We start from the raw sequence: 23,688 nt of genomic DNA on the forward strand, positions 1-23,688 counted from the left end.
TTTTTTTAAAACCCCAAAACTGTCATAATTGGACTAATCAACAGTATCATGACAAATGTATAAAAGATTGGAGTTGTCAAGGATTTACTTTTACTTGAATACATGATCAATACCCATCGAAGCAGCAAAGAAACCAAGTGATGTTCTGTATCAAGTAAATCTGCTCCAAAGGACCCCTTTAAAGCACTAAATGGTAAGGATGTCACTTTGTGTACTAAGGTGCACTTGATCCAAGGTATAGTATTTTCAATCACCTCATATCCATGGAGAAGCTTGGAAATTAAGAACACTGAAGAAGTGATGCCTTTGATGGCAAGACTTCTTATTTTGGACACATCCTCAGGAAAGTCTGATAGAAAAGGACATTGTGTGTAATAAAGCAGAGCAGTCAGTCAAAATGAGAGAAACTCTCAGTGATACAGATTAACAAAACAGCCACAACAATGGACTTAAAGCAACTCTCAGGAAGATGGCATAGAATCAGGCAGTGCTTTGTTAGGAGGTCACCATGAGTCAGCACTGACTCAGCTGCAACTGAAAACAAGCAGCAATCAAGGCTTAAGGAATGAAGATCCCTGATTTTTGCAGGGAGGAGCAAAGAAGCAAGGGTCAGATCACAGGGTTTTCTACTGTAGACATTTACTAACTCCTTAAACTACCTGGGACAAGAATATGGAAAGCCAAGCTGTCTCACCTTACTACGGAAGCATTAACTGGAGTTTGAGAGCCACCACGGAAGAGCTTTGTAAACACCAATGATTCTCAGTTGCAGTCTTTAGGGGCTAAACCTAAGAATAGGAGAGCACCAGAGGGAGTTAGCAGTTTTATTCTGCAACCAAACCTCAAGCCAATTCAGATCTGGATTGGATTAATGTAATTCCATTTTATCCGCTATTCACAGGATAGGGTAAACCTTTCTGCAGGAGGATAACACCATTCAAAAGTGTGGTATGATGATTAACATTATCAACCAGTTCTCCGCTAGTGTTGATTTCATAGGGAAATACTTCCAATGTGACCAATTCAATGAACCAGCCAATTTCAATGAACGTGGAGTTAGGAAGAAACGGACATATTATATATATTCTTTTGAAGAAGCTAGTTCCAGCTCACAAGTGATAGAGTCTTTACAAATTTTCATATACTACTGACCCCTGAACAACACAAATTTAAACTGTAAGGGTCCAACTACATTCAAATTATTTTTCCTGTTGTTATTGTTCAAGTGTTACAAATAATCTATTAAAATGCCAGCATGCAGGAAGCTAATCAGCTCCAGGAGAGTAAACTGTCTCTCCAATAAACCATAACACCATAAAAAAAAGTAGTTACCTGGATGGCCAATGAATGAATGGGTGGGAAAGATCTGGAGGTACCCTAATTTCCAAGTTTCTCAGTGATCAATTACACATTTAGGCAAAATTTATTTGGCATAGCAATAAATAACATCAAGAGAAAAAAAACTGACAATGAAAAGAGAGCAACAAATTATCTACTTTTGGAATCAGACATGAACTCTAAAATAATTGGCTAAAATAAAATGTTCAAGAAAATGTAAGATGGACAATTTCAATGAAAAACATCTACAGGAAATAATCAAAATGAAATTTCAGAAATGAAAAATCCAACAATAAAACTTTAAGAATGCAGCAGAGTCCTTTCACTAGGGCTTATGTCACCCATTCCCCACTCCTTGGACGTCCACTTGTATCTGATTATCAACAGTATATTTGTTGCTGTATATTGTCTAGTAGGAACTGTCTCACAGACGATCCTCCAGCTGAGTTTCAGAAGCAGTAAATCACACAGAAAGAAATGAGCCTTTTTCTCCCTTGGAGCAGCTGGTGGATTTGAACTGTGTGCCTTCGAATTGGCAATACAACTTTTTGCTCCTAAAACACCAGAGGTCCCTACATAGAATCCTTGTTGTTATGTGCTGTCAAGTCAAGTACAACTCACTGTGATCCTCTGAACAAAAGACGTGAACTGTTATATAATTATCATCGTTTTTCTATTGTTCATAGTTTCCAAAGGCTTGCTCTTTAAGAAGTGGATGCCAATCCTGCTTCCAAGCCTCTCTTAATCTTGAAGCTCTACCAAACCCTGTCCACCATGGATAACCACTATGGCATTTGACAAACCAGTGGCACAGCATACAGTATCATAGCAACCCTGAGTTATTTCAGTACAGCAAACTGACAAACACTATATCACTTAGAACAGTGTTCTTCCCGAACAACCTACTTTTAAATACACAGGCCCGCCCACCACATCCTGACTGACTTAAAGAGACTTCAAGCCCACAGCTGATAGTTGAATAAATCCAGGCAATCAGCCAGCCTACAAACAATTGTTAATGAAACAAACAAACAAAAAACCCAAAACACAACAACCCAACAGTTTACACCCGACTTTGCACGAAATGAAAAGAACCTACCCTCCAGAATCCAACTGCTTCACACATGAGCCTCCAAAGTGGAGTTTTAATTTATTAGTTTTAGACATAGAATATGTAATATATATAATTGCTATTCTCATATTTCTTAAATTATATGAATAACAACAAAACTGGTAAAATCTTCCTACTGAAATCATTATCAGTTACTATGGTAGCAAGGAGCCTTTTTCCTTTCTTCCCATTAATTACGACTTCATTCTCAAAAAAGTTACTTATATAATTTCATATGTACTAATTCCTACTATACTATGCTCAAACACCAGAAAATTTGATATACTACAACTATAAAAACATTGGCAGTAAGAGAAACAGCATATGTGTATAGTATGTGCTGATGAGCCTATGTTACTTGAAGTGTCATTGTAGTAACAGCTCTTGATGAAGCATATTAAATGGTTTGAAAATAAATTAGCAGACATGTATTAATATACTGGGCTTATGAAAAATATTTCTGTTGTTTTAATTATAGGCATATCCTCATAAAAAAGTAAGACATTTCTGCTAAAATAATGCATAAAAAAAACTGTACAGTCATTTTGGTGTCACTTCTCTTTGACAGTGTGTCCTGATGGGTCTACAAAGCCTCACCACTTAGTGACACCATTACTCAACACAATTTAAAAGGGAAACTGGACACAATCAAAACAAAAATTCAAAAGAGCAAACATGAAACTCAAGGATATAAAAATATCCCATATTAAAGCACAGAACAGAAAGACACATGATATGATCTAAATATGCTTGAAATTGAGTCCTGGAGAAAGGAAAGAATAAGGTAGAAGCAGTATTTTAAGAAACAGCCGCAGATAACGTTCCAAAATTGACAGAAGTTGCCAAGCCATGAATTTCAGAATACCAATTTTACTATCATGAGTCATCCATTTAATAGTTTTGCGCTATTAAAAATAATGACCTACCACTAACTTTTGGAGACAGTGGATCACTTTGCCTCTACCCTGCTCCTTTAAACAAGTATAAATCATATTCCCTCAACTTAGTTTCCAAATACATCACAAAGCATGATACTTGACTTTGTCTCAACAATGCTACCTGGAATATGTAATTGGGGGTAAATTACTGAACTCTGGGTCTTAATTCCCCTACATGAAAAGGAGAGAAAAAATCTCTTAAGAGTTAAAAGAATGACTGCTGTTGTTGTTGTTACTGTGTACCAGAGGGTTGGAACCAACCCATAGTTGACCCTTTGGTGGGTTTTCAGAGACAGTTAAACATATGGGAGGAGAATGCCCATCCTTCTCCCATGGAGCATCTGGTGGTCTCGAACTGTGCCTTCAGGATTACAGCTACTTGCCAAGAGGCCATCACAGTAACCTACCAAAATGATTAGGCAACGTCTAATCCCAAATGTCTTCTCCTAGAGAGGTTACAGAGCAGAGAGAGAATACCACTGATGGTTAACAGACCCAGACCAGTTCTGCCTCTGCCATTTACTATTGGGCAACTGAAGGAAGGCAAGCCACATACTCTAAAGTTGGTTCAGGAAGCTCTGGTGGCCTAGTTTAAGAAGCTGTGCTATAATCCCAAAGGCACACATTCAGAATCAACCAGCTTCTAGCAGAAGAAGGATGGGCAATCTCCTCCCATGTCTGACTGTGTGGATCACAACAAATTTTGGCTGACTCTGAGAAGAATGGGAACCCCAGAACACTTGACTGTGCTAATGTGAAACCTATACTTGGACCAAGAGGCAGTCGTTAGAACAGAGCAAGGAAATACAGCATGGTTGAAAATTGGCAAGGGTGTACGCCAGGGATGTATCCTATCTCCATACCTTTTCAACCTATATGCAAAACAGATTATCTGGGAGGCTGGGCTCTATTGGTGGAAAATTCATCAACAATCTGTGTTATGCAGATGACACAACTCTGATGAAACTGAGGAGGACCTGAAGAGCTTGCTGCAGAAGGTCAAGGACTGCAGCCTTCAATATGGATTGAGGCTCAATAGAAGAAAACAAAGATTCTCACCACTGGGCCAAGTGGCAGCATCAGGAGGGATGGTGAAGAGATTGAGATTGTTCACAGCTTTAGTTTGCTTGGCTCGAGAGTCAACACTCTTGGCACCAGCAGCCAGGAAATTAAAAGATACATTGCGAGGGTAAGTCTGCTGTTAGGGACCTCTTCAGAGTACTGAAGAGCAATGGTGCCACTCTGAAGACTAAGGTGCACCTAATACAGGCCATGGTCTTTGCAATCACTTGTTACACATCAGAGAATTGAACAATGGCTAGGGAGGATAGAAGGAGAATTGATGCCTTTGAGCTGTGGTGTTAGAGAAGAGTACTGAATGTACCATGGACTGCTAAAAAAAGAACAGGTTTGTCCTGGAGAGGGTGAAACCGGGCTGTTCCTTGGAAGCAAGGATTCTGAAGCTTCGTCTGACATACTTTGGACATGTTGTAAGGAGGGACCAGTCCTTGGAGAAGGACATCATGCTTGGGAGGGTGGAGGGACAGCACAGGAGATAAAGACCCTCAATGAGGTGGACTGATTCAGTGACTTGAGTAATGGGGGTATGTGTGTCGGAGACAGTGAAATTGGCACAGGACAGAGCAGGGTTTAGAGCTGTTGAACATAGATAGGGTCACTATGAGTAGCAGGCGACTTGATGGCACATAACAATAACAACCACCTTTAGAAGAGCATACATCATTTTCAGTAAGATTTTCCGAGTGAGAGAAAGGAAAATGGGAACAATTACAATGTTGAATTAAGGACATAATCAAATAGAAAACATATCATTACTTTATGTACCACTAAGAAGCTAGCTCTGGTGACCTAGTGCTAAGCAGTTGCACTGCACGCCCCAAAGTAGCCCAGTGGAGGGTTAGCTATGAGCTGGTTCTGACTCAACAGCAATGAGTAGAGCTGAAAAAAACCAAAGCACCATTATAAAAGAAATCTTTTTATTTGGGGGAAAGTGTGTTTTAGAATTGATGAACTACAGTGGTATTTAAACTGAGGCTCCATTACCAAGGAGTTCTGGTGGTGTAGTGCTTAGAGTTCTGCCACTAATCCAAAGACAAGTATGCTTCTCTGGCAGTGTGAATCCAACAGCTGCTCCACAGAAGACTGATGGACAGTCTCTTCCTGTGATTTACAGTTTGGAAATCCTTTGGAAGGTCAGCTATGAGTCGGAATCAACTCAAAGGCGATTAGAGAGTGAAAAACAGAGAGTGAGAGATATCGATAACTGCTGTGTCATCTTCATTTCCAAGTATTTAAAAATCTAGGGCAGCTGAGTCAGTTAAATAATGTACCTCCCTAAAAAAGAATTTAAAAAATTCATGTCTTAATCCCTGGAACCTTTGTGTTAAATGGCAAAAAAGGAGTTTGCAAATGTGATTACATTTAGGATAGTGAGTTGGGGATTGGGTGGATCCTAAACATAGTAATATGTATAGAAGAGTGCAGTTGTTAAGTGCCTTGATGTCAACGATGATGCATACTAACCCTAACCCGAAGCAAAGCAGCTCTGAACCCTGCCCTATCCTGAACCATCATCATCATCCCTGCTGTACTCAAATCCATGCTTCAGCCACTGTGTCAATTCACCTCACTGGAAGTCTCTCTTTTACTGACCCTCCTCAGTTTCAATCATGATTTCCTTTTCCAAGGACTAGCCTCTTCTAACCATATATCCAAAGTATGTATGTTATGCTTCATCATCCTTCCCTCTGAGGATCCCCCTGGCTGCAACTTCTCCAAGACATTTGGGTTTTGGCAGTCCATGGGATATTCAGCACTATTCTCCAACACCATGCCTCAAAGACATCAATTCTGTGTTCCTTGGGCAATGTCTGGCTGCCTGATGCATTGAACACAAATGAAAAGAGCAGAGTTTGGATCAGACACACCTTATTCTTCAAACTGAAACTACTGTTCCTCATTACCTTGAGATGCCCCTGACAACTGACTTCCCCAGTGTCATAGCCCCCCCCCCCATTCTTGGCTATTTACTGCCAAGATGAAATTATTTTATCTTGGGTATTTACTGTGGATCCTCTGAAAACCCACTGGAGGGTCAGCTATGAGTGGGTTCCAACTCGACAGTACCTAACAGCAGCAACAAGCAAGACAAAATTGTTATCACCTCAATCTCTCCATCTATCATGATGCTGCTTACTGGCCCAGTGGCAAGGATTTTGTATTCTTGATGTTAGATGTAATCCATTTTTAGGATTAAGTTCTCCTCGCTTTCAGCAAAGTATGTCACCTGCTTACTGCAGGTTGTTTATGAGCCTACCTCTGATTCTGATGCTACATTCTTCTTCATAGAGTCCAGCTTCTCAGATGATTTGCTCAGCAGAGTGAATAGGTATGGAGAGAGGATACAATTCCAAAGTAAACCCCTCTTGATTTTAAACCATGCAGTGTTCTCCTGCTCTGCTCATACAATGGCCTCCTCGTCTAATTTTACATTATCACAATTAAATGTTCCAGGATTCCCATTCTTCTCAATGTCATCCAAAACTTGTTGTCCTCCACACAATCAAATGCCTCTATTTCTTTCTGGTATTCTCTGCTTTCTACCAATATCCATTTTACATTAGCAATGATACCCTTGGTGTCACAACCTCTTCTCAATTCAGCCTGAACATCTGATAGTTCTCAACTGATGTACTGTTCCAAAGTTGCCTGGATGATCTTCACCAAGATGCTGCTTATATGTGATATCGGTGATAGTGTGTGACACTTCCCTCATTGGGTCAGATCATCTTTCTTGGGAATAAGGACAAATATGGATCTTTTCTAGTTAGTTGGCCAAATAACTGTCTTCCAAATTTCCTGGCACTGACTGATGAGCACATCCAAAGCTGCACATGGGTGTTGAAACATGTCAACTAGTATTCCATAAATTCCTGGGGCCTTATTTCTTGGTAATGCCTTCAGTGTGGCTTAAACGTCTTCTTTCCTCAACACTGGTTCTTGGCCATTGTAAAAAGAACAAGGGTTATGTGGGGACAGCATATCTGATCTTTACCAAGTTCACAAACGGGAATTAATACCTGTCAACATCATCACCACCACAAAACCAATTCCCATGAGGTCAGACATGTCTCCTACACTCCCACAACTCTTTCTCTACTCATTCCAACACCAATCTTACAGCTTTACTAGGTCCAAAATCTGAGGTGATAGCTCCCAGAACCATAATGAGTAAGTCAAAAGGCTTTAGTTCAGGTTAGTAGGAGAATACAGTCAGGATATCTTCTGAAATGTGCTCACAGGTGCCTCAGCCTTGCGCCTCTTAGATTTAGGCCAGAGTTACAAAGCTCTCAGTCCTGCCAGTTCTAGTGCCTTGCTCCCCCAGCATAATACAAGTGTTTACAAACTGAGCAGAGAAGTCTAATAAAATCAGTAGACATTAATTTACTATTTCAGCAATCCATCTGTATTTTCGAAATTCAAATGGTATAGAAATGCACTAAGCACTGTAGATATTAAAATACCCCCTTCTTCAAACACATAACTAGTGAGGCAGATAATCCAGTAAGTAATTATATTTCTGAGCAGAGTTAAGTCAATGTATTAATATGTAAGCAACATTTTATAAGAATGCATGAGGCAAAAAGTATCATTCAGATGAATGAGTTCAGCAATCTGATACTCTTTATCTTAGAACAAGATGAGTTCCCAAGTAGACCCTGGCTACCAGCCAAAAGATTGGCAGACTGAGTCTACCTAGAGGTGCCTCAGAATACCTGGCAATCTATTCCCACCACTGAGCACCTTATGGAACTCACATCTACTCTGACACACAACAGCCTGAAGTAATCTGAGGGCAACAGTTCAAATAAAAGTATTCATCGTGGAATAAAAGAGTCAGTGTGCACCATCGAGTCAGAACCAACTCATAGCTGATCCTCCAGCTGGTTTTCAGAGTGGGAGGAGACTGCCCATCTTTCTCCCACAGAGCAGCTGGTAGACCACATGCATTTGGGTTGGCAACAAAACTCTTTACCACTAAACCATCAGAGTACCCTAGAATAAGAGCAGAGGTAAAAACTACTACATAATAGGTAAATATTTATAGTGTAATATTCATAGAATAAAACCAGTTGTATGTTTTCTCTCCATATCACTGTATTTCTTTTCTACAGGTTTACCTTTTTCGGGGAAAACTATATCTACTCCAAAGATGTAAATAGAAGGAAAAGAAACTCTACATCTAATAAAGCCTATAATTAACTAGTAAAACCAGTCCTAAAACAGTACATACATTTTTCAAAGCCCCACTAAGGTTTATTCAAAAGAAGAAGGAAATTAATATGAGAATTAATAAATTTCACAATGTGATACTATCAAAACACAATTGTTAACTATAATTATCTCTTGCATCAGGGTGACTGCTGGAATTAGAGCCAAGAAAGATTAACTGTCCTCAAGGTATTATCTGTTTTATGGAAGAAAAAGCCACAGTATAAATCTACCCCAAATAAGAGATAAGGGTTAATAATGAACACTCTTTGGATATTATTTAGGGAAGGTTAGGGGAGGGGAAGAAGAGAAAGTAAAATTACAAGGTATACTTTAAAGTGCTGGTAATAACAAAGCATTATGGTAGATAAGTTATTTTGCAACAACATAAAATAAACAAGCTAAAGTGAAACAAAAACATGGGGAAAATAAATCTACACTTCATTAAGTGCGGTTGTAGGAAGGGTGTGCAGGAAAAAAGGCTATACAGGAAAAAAGACTCGCCTCAAGAACTGTGCTATCGTTGTTGTTGTTGCTATTAGGTGCTCTCAAGTCAAGCATGACCCACAGTAATCGTATGAACAAGAGAACTGAACCCTGTCCTATTCTGTGCTGTTGTTGTCTGTGGTCCATAGCTGACCCTCCAGGGGATTTTCATAGGCAGTTACTGCATGGGAGGAGACTGTCCATCTTTCTCCCATGGAGCATATAATGGATTCAAACTGCATGCCTTTGGGATTGCAGTACAGCTTCTTACCACTAGACTACTAGAGCTCTGATCCTGTGTTGTTGTTGAGTATCACTGAGTCAGAATGGACCCATAGCTGACCCTCAGTGGGTTTTCGGAGGCAGTAAATTGCATGGCAGGGGAATACCCATCCTTCTCCTGCCATCCTGTAATAGGAGCACTGATATGCAAAGTAACTCAGGCAACAAGAAGTTGACCTACTGGTGAAAGTGACTCAGAACATTAACTCCAGAGCCATGACTAGCTGCCCTTGCTGTCCCTTCTTCCTCATTCCATTCTCTTAACAGTTTGCTGGGTCTTCACCAAGCACAACTCTATCTGCTATGCCCGTACCTGATGTGCCTAACAATGAAATTATCTGCACAATAAATGCTCCCATTTAATCTTTGTTATTACTACAGTATGAAGTGGAATTTCAATTCCCATCTTAAGGACAGTAAGGTTCTAAAACATGCAAACCATCTCATCCAAGGTCACTTGTGACCTTGTTACCTAGTCACTAAGTAGAGCCAAGTAAGAGAGGATCTCGGACAGAAACCCAACCCTTTGCCTCTGCATTCAGATGTATTCTGTTCTCAAACATGAACTTAATTCATACAGCCACATTTTGAAATTACTAACCATGATGGTACCTTACTCATTTGCAAGTAATGCACAGTATCTGGTGATAAAGGGCAGCCAGACAGCACTGATCACTGATGACGGTCACATGATCAGCTATTTTCAGACAAGTATAATCACAATCCAGTTACACGTCTTGGCAACCTTAAAGTGGCTATTACTACACTGTCCTATAAGAAACCACTAATTCACTTTAAAATATTACTTCATTATTAACTTACTTTACTATCCCAACCTCACAAAGAAGGAAAGTAAGCTGAGTGTGTGACTCAGTGTGAGGGAATGCTTTTCTTGTGTAAGAGATCTCAGTAACTACTAAGCTTAATTATACCATTTTGAAAAAATTGCCCTTCAAATCTAGACTTCTGCTTATGAAGTTATCACTCTATTCTCAGGAATTAAAAAATAGTTCATGTATCCTAGACTGATCTAATAAACAATTAAAATAAATATGATCTGTAACTTGGACAGAGCAGATACTATCTCAAATTTTTTAGTATTTCAAATTTTTCTATTTTCTCACAATATCTATCAATCAAGTTTTCACATCTGTTTATAAAATGTCAAGTAAAGAAAGCATGGTACCTCCATAAGATAGATAATATGGCAATAAACATATATGTCTAAGAAGGACATAATATTCACAATATTATAATGTTTAATAAAAAGAGAATTCTATACACACAGATACACATACATCCTAGTATACAATAAAAAAAGAGTAGTAAAAATCACTAAACTGCTAATTATTGTTATCCCTGGTTAGGACTGCAAGTGATTTTTCCCACTTTTTTATTCTTCTCCAAAGCTTGAAATATTCCATTTTTCTTATTCTTTTTTTTTTGTTTTTTTTTATTATATTTTATTAATTTTCATAAACATTTACAGAGATTTTGGGCTTCCACTCATTCATTGTTGCACTATTCTCTCTACCCTCCTCCCAGTTTGTTCTTGTCCAAATGCCACAGTGCTTGTCAAAGCCAGTTCTGATTAATCTTCTTTGTCAGTGTATCCTTTGCCATTCCCTATCACTCCTCCCTGAGAGAGACTTCACCCTGAGTCATAAGGAAAAGGGGATGGCATATTCTCTTAGCTACTTCCTGCTGAAAAGGGACGCTGTGGGTTTCAGGGTGAAGATCTTCTCTCACTACTCTAAAGGGCCCCTTTGGCAGTAGGAAACACATAGACTATTATGGAGATTGATTTTGGAATTCAGATGCACTCTTATTGATTGTGCTTGGCTGTACATGTACATATCCTTCAAGATGTATCATGGGGGTGTTGCAACCTAGAAGACACAAATTTGATGAGTCCAAAAATTATGGAAAAGTAAAAGAAAAGATTCTTTCATTGTTTTACAAACCCTCCCCCAGGTCCCCTCCACCATGCAGCCCTCGCTTATTCTTGCAATAATCAGAAAAATTATGTTTTTAAAACTTGCCTAGCCACAAGTTTGTTCTCCAGAAGGGATGGATACATGAAAAATAAAGCACACAGCAAGTTCATTACAATCTAAAAGGAACTTTACCAAGTGGCAGAACAAACAAAAAAACTGCACTGACAAATTTATAAATAAAAAGAAAGCATAATGAGAAACATACTTGTTTCCCAAGCCAAACAAAATCCACTACTGTTGAGTTACTATTTCTGAAGGAGAGGGTTTCCAAGCTGTGAATTTATGCAGGCGACTGCACAAGGAGCCACGGGAGGATTTGAACCACCAAAGACACACAGCCTTTTGGTTAGAAACACAATATGCCACAGATTATGCCAGTTAGGCTCACACTAACTCAAGTGTATAGACATCGGGTACAAAAGTAGAGTTGTTTTTTAAAACAAACTTTTACACTAGGTGCTATGGTTTATTACTTGCACAACTCTAAGGCCTGGTTTAGCGTGTACCATATGAGGCTGCTGACCCAGAGGACAGTGCTGACTTCTCTCCTACAAGGTCACCAGAAGGTGGAATCTCCTCACCTGCAATTAGTCTAGTTGGGTTTCAGTTGCTGTCAATTACGTTCCGATTCATGGTGACCTCATCAGTTTCTGAGTAGCTCTGTGTACCAGAGGTTTTACAAAGACTATGATTTTAAGGCGACTGCCAAGTGGATTTTAAATGCCAACTTTTCAGTTAGTGGCGGAACGCTTACATCGTTGCCATCCAGGGACTCATCAATTGGTGACTGTTGTATGGGTTGAGTCAGAAACAACTCATAGCTGACCCACCCATGGTTTTCAGAGGCAGTAAATCACATAGGAGAAGACTGTTCATCCTTCTCCCAAAGAGTAGCTGGTACATTTGAACAGCTGTGGAAAAATACAAAACAGCCATCTCAACTGAGGTTCTTATATCCTCAGCGAATCAACATTATGTACTGAATTGTGTCTCCAAGAACCCCTTATGCATATATATGGTTCTAAAGCTCTGTAGAAGTGGGCTATCTTTGTCATATTAATGTGACAAGATTAGGTATAGAGTGTATTTTGAGTCAATCCGCTTTGAGATACAGAAAACTCACTGCTGTTGTGCCAGATGATTCATGGCTGACCCTCCAAAGGAGGAAAATGTCCATCTTTCTCCTGTAAAGCAGCTGGTGGGTTCAAATTAGCTGCCTCTGAGTTGGTGGTGCAACTTCTTACTCACTAGGCCACAAGAGGACCAAAAGATACTAAGTAAGCAAAGAAAGAGAGATGGTGTAACACAGAAGTAAAAATACACATAACTATCCTTGAAACCAAGAAGCATCAACTGAAGAGACAAAGAGTTGTCCTTCAGAGCTGACAAAGAAAGCAAGCCTTCCCCTAAGGCCAGCACCCTTAATTTGGTCTTCTAGAAGCTGCGCTGAAATCTGAAAGGCCTGCAGTTCGAGGCCATCAGCTACTCTATGGGAGAAAGACGGGCAATCTTCTCTAGTATCTGCCTCTGAAAACCTGCCAGAGAGTCAGCTATGCGTCTGTTACAACTCTCAGGTACACAACAACCTTCGTTTAAATAGGAGCTCTGACAGCCTAGTGCTGAGAAACTGTGCTGCAATCCTCAAGGCACATAGTTTGATTCCATGAGCTGCTCTATGGGAGAAGGATGGACAATCTCTTCCCACGCAATCTGCTGTCTCTGAAAACCTGATGGAGAGTCAGCTATGAGTTGGTTCCAACTTGTCAGCACACAAGCTGGTGGTTCAAATCCACCAGAGGGTCCATGGGAGAAAGACAGGCCATCTCCTCTTTCATGATTTACATACAGCTTTGGGAACCCAATGGAAGGTCATCTATGAGTCAATTCTGTCACAATGGCAGTGAGTGAACTCTTTAATGTGAGAAAAGCAAAGGCTTCCTGAACAATGAAGAATCAGTATCTGTTCAAGGCGATGCACTCGTGGTGTTTCTGCTGACATGTCACTAGATGACTAAAACAGTTGTTTTGGGATTATGCATGTTTTGAAAACTTTTTTTTAAATTATTAACCTCCCCCCCCATTATGTATTAGTTTTCTTAGAAAAGAAAACTTCTAATGCATACTTGTTGCTACAGCACAGAACTGCCAACTTCAGATCAGCTGATCAAATCCTCTGTGCACCATCTAGAGTCCTGTAGGATTATATAGTCCACGATTTTGGACATATTCATGAAGAGAGTCAAGTGTCTTTTAACCCCTTTGTACCTTATCATTAGTAATAAGTACTATATTCAACCTTATAATATATCTCTAAATTTACATGTTTCCAATCTCAGGAAACAAACTGGATTTGTAAGGATCCTAATAGTAAAAAGCAACAATAAGGAAAGCTTGGAGGAAAAATAAAAGAGGTATTCAACTTATATCAGAATTGCTTTATAGAAGTTGTTGGAATGAAAACTAAGCAGGGGACGACCTGTTTATAAACAAGAAGGCACAGAAGGCACACTCGAACTTGCTGTAAACTCATGTGTGTCAGAATACAACTGGACTCCGGAGGACTTTCAGTGGTTGATTTTCCAGAGGTAGATCAGCAAGCTTCTGAGATGTTTCTGTGGGGACATGAACTGCGCTATTTCTATTACTAGCTAAGTGCATTAACAATTTGTACCATCTAGGGACTCTGGGCTTTTATGTAGATTTTTATCATTAACAGTAAATTTCTTAAGCATCAAGCCCTTTTCTCCTTAACATTTGTATTACTAGCATCTATAACATGAGCAGAGGATGCTGTTATGTGCAATCAAGTTGACTACAACTCACAGCCACCCTATGAACAACAAATCAGCACTTTGCCCTATTCTATCCTCCTAATGGAGCATGTCAGAGATCATGACATATAATAAAAAGAGGATTCGAGGCTATAAATTGTATGGGAAAAGATTGCTCATCTTTCTCCCGTGGAGCTGTGGAGTCTGTGGTGGGCCACAAGAGATGCCAGGAAATGACCAAGCAACTCTCTAGACAAGAACTACTCAAAGATCTCTTTTCAAACTGTACACACAAATTTGGTTGTTATTGTTATTTGCCATAGAGTCACCTAAAACTCATAGTGACACTATGTACAACAGCCCTAAACCCTGCTCTATTCTGTGCCAATCTTACGGTATCTAACACACCTAACCCCAGTCACTGAATCAATCCATCTCAGTGAGGGTCTTTCTCTCTTGCACTGTCCCTCCACCCTCCCAAGCATGACATCCCTCTCTAAGAACTGGTCCCTCCTTGTAACATGTCCAAAGTATGTCAGATGAAGCTTCAGAATCCTTGTCTCCAAGGACCAGCCTTGTTTCACCCTCTCTAAGATGAACCTGTTTGTTCTAATACTCTTCTCCAGCACAACAGCTCAAAGTCATCAATTCTCCTTCTAGCATCCCTAGTCATTGTCCAGTTTTCTGATGCATAGCAAATAAATTTGGTTAGTTCCTCAAAATGCGGTCTGCTTGAATTACTTCCTTCCTTAAAAAAAAAAATACATAAGTATACACACACACACACACACACACACACACACATACACATACATACATGTACACATATACATACATATACACACACAGAGGACTTTTAGAAGTTATAAAAACATGAAGGGGTAAAACATTCAGTGACAGGTAAAAAGTGAACAGAAAATTTCTGTAAATAAACCATGTTAAATGGAAAATAGATTCCATTCAAAATACAACTGACATGTTAACTGCTTTGCCCTAAGAACTATGCAACACCCAATTTAAAAAAACAAACCACAAGACTGCTTAAAACAGAATAAGATCATTAGAGGAAAATAGCTTATTTGAAGGAAGTAGCTAGAATAGGTAGTTTCTGCTACCTCAGCTGTACATATCACATCAATCAAGCAGTAATTTTGGCAATTAAGATTTTGTCTGCTAAGTAGAGAATTACATTGCATTATACTAGTTTTCATTTTGATATCACAAAAATAGTTCTGCTCCAAGCACTTCCATAATGTCAGCAGTATAGTGTTCATCACTAAACTCTAGTGAAATGAAAGGAGTTTCCTAAAATTCAGGGTTTCCCGATGCTAGTCTGAGTTCTATTCATCAGCCCTGGGACCCAGGGTAAGTCAACAGCCCAAGTTCAATTTTCCACAATATGAAGAAGTACAACTACCATGGACACTTTGTATGGTTCCCTCCAGACTAAACAGTCCCAAGAATCAAAACTTTTCCAACCACTTTTCGAAGCCTTACTAGGATCTGATGCTTCTGTTCCACTCAGCTATAGTATCTCCCTAAAATCTGCCTACGGTTTCTCACTCCTGTATTTTATTTTGCTGTTCCCACTAACTATAACTGTCATATATATTTGTACTTACTTCTAAATTTACAAAACTTTCAAGAAAACAAGCTCAGCTGCTAACCATTTAGAGCCAACTTACTGACCCTACCAGCCACTCAACAGGAAAAAGATGCTGCAGTCTGTTTCCATAAAGAGTAGCCTTTTGTTGCTGAGTCAATTCTGAATCCTAGCAACTCTGTTGTTATGTGCCGTCCAGTCAACTACAACTCACTGTGAACCTCTGAACAAGGGCTCTGAAACTCACTCTATCATGAGCCAACTTAACCGTCTCTGACAGATCTGACCCTATTGCCACATGTCACTCTATCTCATCCAGAGTCATCATCTTCTGTGCTGACCCTCTACCCTTCCAAATATGATGTCCTTCTCTAAGGACTGGACCCTCTTGGTGACATGCCTAAAGTGTGTGAGCCAGAGCTTCAAAATCCTTGCCTCTGAAGAACAAACTGGTTTCACCCTCCCCAGGACAGACTTATTTGTTCTCCTGGCCATTCATAGTTCAATACTTCTCCAACACCACAACTCAAAGGCATCGATTCTTCTCTTGTCATCCTTAGTCACTGTCTAGATGCATAAGCAAGTAACTGAAAAGACCACAGCCTGAATGAGGCATACCTTAGTCTCTAAACTGACATCACTGATCTTCAGCATTCTGGAGAAATTCCTGACAGTAAACTTTCCCAATGCAATCTGTCTTTTGATTTCCTGACTGCTGGTACCAAGAGTGTTGATTATGGAGCCAAGCAAGATGAAATCATTAACAACCTCAATTCTTTTATCTGTCATGATACTGCCTACTGGCCTAGTGGTGAGGTTGTTTTTTGGTTGGGTTTTTGGTTTTTTTTGTTCTTTGTTTTCTTGATGTTGAGATGCAACTCATATAGAAGGCCGAACTATTTGATCTTTTACAGCAAATGCTTTAAATCTTAAATGCCTCTGAGCAAGGTTATGTGATCTGCTTAACACAGGTCGTTGATTAGTTTTCCTCCAATCCTGATACTACATTCTTCTTCATAAAGTCCAGCCCAGCAGCAAATTATCTGTCCTGCACATAGATCGAAGAGGTTCAAAGAAAGGATACAACCCTGCTGTACTTCTTTCTTGATTTTGAACTATGCAGTGCTCCCTTGCCCTGTTCAGACAATAGCTTCCTGGTCTAACAACTCTGTACAACTGAAATAGGATTTCCTAGGCAGTAACCTTTACAGAAACAAACTGCCATATCTTTCCCCCTTAGACTAACTGGTGGGTTTAAACTGAGGACCCTGCATGACAGAAGAAAAATGGATCCTTTTGAGTTGTAGTAATGAAGAGTACTAATTATCCCAAAGACTGACAAAAAGAATCAAAAGTCTCACGTCTTGGAAAAGGTGCAGTCAGAGTGCACCTCGGAGGCAAACATGGCAAACAGCAAAACTTCATCTCATACTTGGGACACATTGCTGGGAGAGACTATTTGTTGGAAAAGGATATAATGCTTGGAAAGGTAGAGGGGTGAGAGAAAGAGAGGAAGATCTCCATCGAGGTGGAGTGGCATGGTGTCTGCAGCAATGGGCTCAAGTGTATCAGAGATAATGAGGCTGGCCCAGCATAGGCCAGGACTCGGACATGTTGTTCCCAGGGTCACCATGAGTGATGTTCAACTTGACAAGTACTTAACCACTATACCACCAAGCCTCTTTCTGTAAAGATTATAGCCTAGAAACCCTATGGAGCTGGTCTTACAAGGAATTATAAATCAGAATCAATTCAATAGCTATGTATAAATCAACTCCATCAACAGAAGAGCTTTTTTTTTTTAAGTGATATCTTGGAAGCATAATTTCTATTGTTAATCGGGACTGGTTTGTTTTAGCCTATGTAATACCTGTTTTAATGATATATTTCTGCTATAATGAAAATACTACAAATGGATAGCTTTAATAAACAAATTCCCCACCCCCCCACCCCCCCCATAGTTTAAGAGACTAGAGGTCTGCTGTAAAACAGCAAACATCAAGTGCTGGAGAGGTTGCGGAAAAATTGGAACTCTTATTCATTGTTGGTGGGAGTGTAAAATGGCGCAACCACGGCAGTATGGCACTTTCTTAAAAAGTTGCAAATAAAAATACCATTTGACCCAGCAATTCCACTACTGGTAATATACCCTAAATAAACCATAACTGTCACCCAAGCAGATATATGCACTTCCATGTTTATTGCTGCTTTGATCAAAATAGCAAAGAGTTGGAAACAACCCACGTGTCATTAACAAAGGAGTGGACAGAGAAGCTGTGGTATATTCACATAATGGAATGTCATGGAGCACTGAAAAACAAAGAACTCATGCAATATTATAAAAAATGGGTGACCATGGAGGACATTATGCTGAGTGAAATATCTTAGTAACAGAAAGACAAATACTGTATAATACCACTGTTATAGAAAAGGACTGATATTGGGGTTGGGGAGAAACTAAAAAAGAAGGGATAAATAATGTACATGGCATTGAAACAGACGAGGGAGATAACTGTATAAAAGGAACATATGATTAGGTATTATTGGCAATACAAGAGTCCAGAATAAAAGTTGCATAGTAAAGTGGTGGTGGTGAACGGGGACTGTATAACAATCAAAGTACTTTTTTTCCCAAAGAATAAAGCAAACTGGGGGGGGGCGGGGAATAGGGAGGAAAATATGTTACAATGAATGAATGGAAATTTAAAAAAAAAAATAGTGGAATTATGTTCCCTAAATTAGACATGCAAACTAATTTCTCTATGTCTTCCCAAATTTTTATTAAAGTGCAAGTTAATGATTAGCCCACAGGAAAAGAAAGCAAATATTTGCCCTTCCTTAATATGATGTCAAAGTGTATTCTTCTCTTTAGTTCATCTGGTTCTCTGACTATTAAATTCTGGCTTGAATTCAATTCTCATGAACTTCCCAGAAACATTATGAAATGAAAAGGAAAGCTTTCCCCCAAGAAAGTCAGTGTATGAGTGTACAGAACAACACAGTCAAGAAAGTGCATTATGCTATAATTCACATTTAAGTCATAGCTTCATAGAAGGCCAATTCTCAAATGAGTGAAATAATACTTTATGTGATACATTTGGGTCAGCTGCAACCACAGAATCAGCATTTACTGACAATAGTGAAAGTCTAAATAAAGGTAAGACTTTATGTTCTTGTTATTGGTGGCAGAGGAGTCCATTCCAACTTGCTGAGACCTCACATGTAGAGAACAGAACTACTCCACAGAACTTCCAAGGCTGACTGTCCGGAGCTGACTGACAGGCCTGTTTCCTGAGGCACCTCTTGGAGGGTTGCAACTACTAAGCTCTCAGTTTCTAGTTGAGTGGTGAATCATCTACACCACTCAGGCAGCTCTCCTTCATCTTAGCGTCCATCTTATTGTTGTTGCCATCACCTGGTATCACTGAGACTACTACAACTCACAGCATCCCTGTGAACTTTGCCCTATCTTAGTCATCCTCATGACCCCTGACATGTTCAAGCCCCAGTCACTTACAGTCAAATACAGTCACTGTGTCAGTCTATCTCCTCGAGGATCTGCCTCTCATTCCCTCATCCTCTACCTTCCCCAGCATGATGTCTTTTTCTGGATAAGGAATGGTCCCTCCTTATTACATGCCCAAAGTCTGCGAGACAAAGTTTCACCATGCTTGCCTCTAAGGAACACCCTGGCTGTACCTCTTCCAAGGCTAACTTGTTTGTTCCTTTGACATTAAATTAGAATTATTCAAACAAATACAAACAGCAATGAAAACTCCTCTCATTAATTTTCTCTTTAATCACTGCACTAAATCACTAGCTGTGCCTCCTTATGAATTTTCATAAAAACTCTTCAAGAATATTCTTTGCTTACAGTCTCATTCCTAGGGCCCTAATCACACAATGTAGACACAGATACAGCAAAAGCTCAGTTATTAATCCATCAGCTCATGCCTGCTGCAAGGCCTCTTCCCTGTTTATGGAAAAAAGAAATTAATAATAACACAGTTTATACTGCAGCTGCAGGACAAAAGTCTTAGTGAATTAGCACATGTTAAGTGAGCTATTTTCCATCTCCTAATGGTCTTGATTTGGAAACACCACACATGTCTGACCTCTGGTGGCCTAGTGATTAAGGGGTGGTGTTGCCAATCCAAAGGCATACAGTTCAAACCCACCAGGAACAAAGATTTTCCTATTCTATGATTTACAGCCTCTGAAAACCTGGAGGGTCAGCTATGAGTCAGTTCTGACTCCATGGTATATTAACACCACCACCATCCTATGTGTTTTCAAAGTACTAATGTTCTTCAATGACGTCACTTTTATTGCCAGTATACATTTTCCTTACTTCATTCAAGGAGGAAATGCTGTCAGTGAACATATCCAAAAGTGTGATTAAGGAATTAGTGCCACTTTAGTTCATATTTTCCTATGCTATCATCCTGATATGAACCACAGTCACCACTGAAATGTTACCTTTTTCTCATTTACAGTATTTCCTACAGTGGATTTGTTTCTTAAAGTAACAAATTAATTCAGTAGTTTTAATGTGGAAAAAAAATAGATATTACCACCTGCTGATCCTTCAAGAGTTTACATTTGAGGCCACCCAACCCAGAGGCCCTTAGAAAGAAAAGGCCTCAAAATAAATCAGCCATTGAAAACCAAAAAGATACAGACTTAGATTTAGATCTAGATATAGTGCTTGATCTAGATACTGATCTAGACAGAGAAGGAAGGAGAGAGAAAACCTCATGAAGTACCAATCTACTGACACACATGGAGGTGCTGTGAGTGGGAACCGGCTTCAAAGCAAGGGGTTTCCTACAATTCAAAAAAAGCAACTAAACCAAACAAACTCTTTCCAACTCTATACTGGTAGCATTATTCATAAATAATATCACTTTCAAATTTCTTTAATCTCTCCATAAGTTTTCTAAGCACCACATCTGCTTGCCATCAAGTGTGTTCCATTTTACAGCAACCCTTGGTGGCCCAGTGGTAGAGTTGCACTATCAACCCAAAGGCACATGGTGTGAACATATGAGCTGCTCATTGGGATAAAGATGGGCAATCTCCTCTCATATGACTGCAGCCTCTGAAAACCTTCTGGAGGGTCAGGGAGGAGTGTGTTCTGCCTAAATCACATGTAATAATACAGGACCAAGTAGAACTGTCCCATAGGCTTTCCAAGGCTGTAAATCTTAATACAGAGACTGCCACATTTTTGTTCTGAGGAACAGCTGGTGAAAACCACTGACTTTTTTGGTTGGAAGTCAAGGAATTTAATCACTGAGCCACAAGGACTCTTCTAAGCAACTTAAAAATTGGCTCACAGAGTCCCTGTAACTGGGTTTGTTTGTTGGGGTTTTTTCTTCCTGTGTGCAGTGGAATCAGATCTGACTGATACAGGAGGAGATTGTCCCCCCTTCTCCAGCAGAGCATCTGATGGATTCGCCCTACATGCACCTTCCAGATTGCAGTGCAGCTTCTTGCCACCATGCCACTAGAGCTCCCTCTAACTGGGTTCTTGAGGCTGTAAATCCTTACAGAAAAGAAATCCTTTCCCCCTCAGAGCAGCTGGTGGATTTAAACTGTTGACCTTCCAATTAGCACTCTCACATGTTAGGCAGCACAACCACTCCTAAGCAGCATGTTGCTAATGTTGCTAGATACTGAGGAGTCAACTTTGCGGCACTGCTACCCTATGAAAAACAGATCAGAACCTTGCCCTATCCATCTCTGCTGCGCTAAAGAACACTGCTACAGCTACTCTGTCAATTCATCTTCTTGAGGGTAGGCATGATGAAACATATGGGATATCCATTTAAACAAAAATTTGGAACAAGTGAAAAATCTTGGATAGAGCATAAGTTTCTTAGTCTGTGGGATGAAAAGTCATGCATAAAAAAATCCTTACTATGTTTTTCTGTTAAAAGAAATATGAGAAAATATGGCTGCAACAAAACTGCTAATTTTCTATGAGAAAAGTGCCTGCATGTCACTAAAAAACTATACAAGGAAAAACTGCTTGTGCTCAACTGCTCAATAAGCAAAGATCTCTGAAAATCAACACCACCGCTGTTTACTGTTTTGGTAACGGATTTACACAACATTTTTATAGCTTCTAACATCATTTAGCTCAGTTTAACAGAGACTTGAGATATCACTTAAATTTTGTTTTTTTTGCACTTCCAAAGTATACCATCTATTCTTGGTCATTATTCATCTTGTTCACTTTAACTTCCTGTTTTTAACTCCCTTAACCCTGCTTCAAACTGAAAACTCAGTCACACCAGTTAATGGTTTTCTTTCAAAATACCACAGTTCCATTCGTCTACTACGTATTTACAGAATTTTTAGTTCAAAGCCCTCTAACTCTTCTAGTCTTATTTCAACAGCTATGTGCCATCACAGAATCACAGTCTGTATGCTCCTCCCTGGAGCTGGGAACTCAAGCTTTCTGATTTGCATTTGTCTTTTGTGTCATACACCACTCCATGCTTTAACAAGTGTCTTATGACTGGAAAGAGAGATCATTTTCTAAGCCCTTTTCTCCTCTAAGAGAAAATGACCCTTCTGAAACTCACTCATTGGCCGTTTTCATGTAAGCTGACATTAAGCATAACGTGAAGTATCATATATCTTTTAAAAAAGTACTATTTCCTACAGTCTCAAAATGTGACACCAGCTTACGGTTAAAGAAGAATTTGGAAGCAAGGAGAAAAAGATGAGGATCCAACTCTATTAATGGGTTTCCATACCATACTGTATTAGTATTATGCATAGGATTACCTTAGGTAAAAAGAGTTAAATAAATACTATATTTCTTGCTATAAGAGCAACTCTTCCAAAACTTTACACATGGAGGGATTCAAGTTGACACTATATAGAAGTGTTAACTTTAAAACACTTTAGGTCTTACAGTTTGTTATTCGCTTAAAAAAAGACCCAGCGGTTCATTCAAATCAGCAAAGCTTTCCACGCACACTCATTCCTCTTTAGTTGTGTCAAAAAACAAGAAAATGAAACATCTTCTAAGGTGGGAGGGAGAAAAAAAAAATTCATTCCCCCACCAGCTGTCAAAGGAAAGCAAGCACCCCGTTCACAACATGAGCACTCATTTCCAGGCCTACTGCAGCAGGGTGGTGTGAAGCGAGCCGCACCGACAATTCCTAATGGCTCTGACCACCAGCACCAAATATCCACCTCCCTAAAAAGACATACCAAAACGCGGTAGTCATTTCCACCACGCAGATAAGCTTGGGTTCACATAGGAAAAGCCCTGATTTTCTAGCAAAGACAGGCCAAAGTAAGGAAGAGTGCAATGCACACTCTTGGTCCCTTTACGCGCCCGTCTGGCGATCAGCAAAGCCAGGGGAGGGGTGGTGAAAGTGGAGAGGGTCGCCCTTGACAGCAGCTCAGAAAGCGAGGGACTGACAGCTGGGTGATTTCCATCGGTGACGGGGACGGTGAGGGTAGCCTTACATAAGCAGGTCGTGGGAGCCCCGTGGCTCGGGAGGGCGGTGCGCACCACGCGTGGACCGCGCTCGGGCTAGGCGGCAACTCACCCAGGCGGGCAGGTCGGAGGAGCAAACGCTGAGTCGCACCGCCTGCTCCTCGTCCTCCAGGAAGGCCAGCGCCCGGGAGAGGCGGGACGTCTTGTGGCCCTTGTTCCTCCGGCACCAGAAGAGCAGCCCGAGCCCCAGCAGGATCCAGCTGAAGCTCAGCCCCAGGTAGCCGAGCGCGTACACCGGGAAGAGCAGCACGAAGCTGCGCGCGAACTGCGAGAGCAACCCCGGCACGTCCACGCTCAGCATGGAAGCCGGAGGCTCGGGAGCTGTGCTCCCTTCAGCTTTGGGACTCC

General features: G+C 40.2%; 1 protein-coding gene across 1 annotated transcript in view; it reads right to left on the minus strand.

Moving 5' to 3' along the window:
• Positions 1-23,674, minus strand: part of LOC102865910 (extended synaptotagmin-2-like) — a 183,440-nt gene extending 159,766 nt beyond the window's left edge. Inside the window, exon 1 of the mRNA XM_006887662.1 lies at positions 23,393-23,674. Coding sequence (XP_006887724.1) covers positions 23,393-23,641 — 249 coding nt within the window. The 5' untranslated portion in view covers positions 23,642-23,674. The remainder of the gene's footprint in view (positions 1-23,392) is intronic.
• Between the last annotated feature and the right edge of the window lie 14 nt (positions 23,675-23,688).

This window comes from Elephantulus edwardii, unplaced genomic scaffold, assembly GCF_000299155.1.
Source record: "Elephantulus edwardii isolate Elephantulus edwardi_28Jun2011 unplaced genomic scaffold, EleEdw1.0 scaffold00060, whole genome shotgun sequence".
NCBI classification, from domain to species: Eukaryota; Metazoa; Chordata; class Mammalia; order Macroscelidea; family Macroscelididae; genus Elephantulus; species Elephantulus edwardii.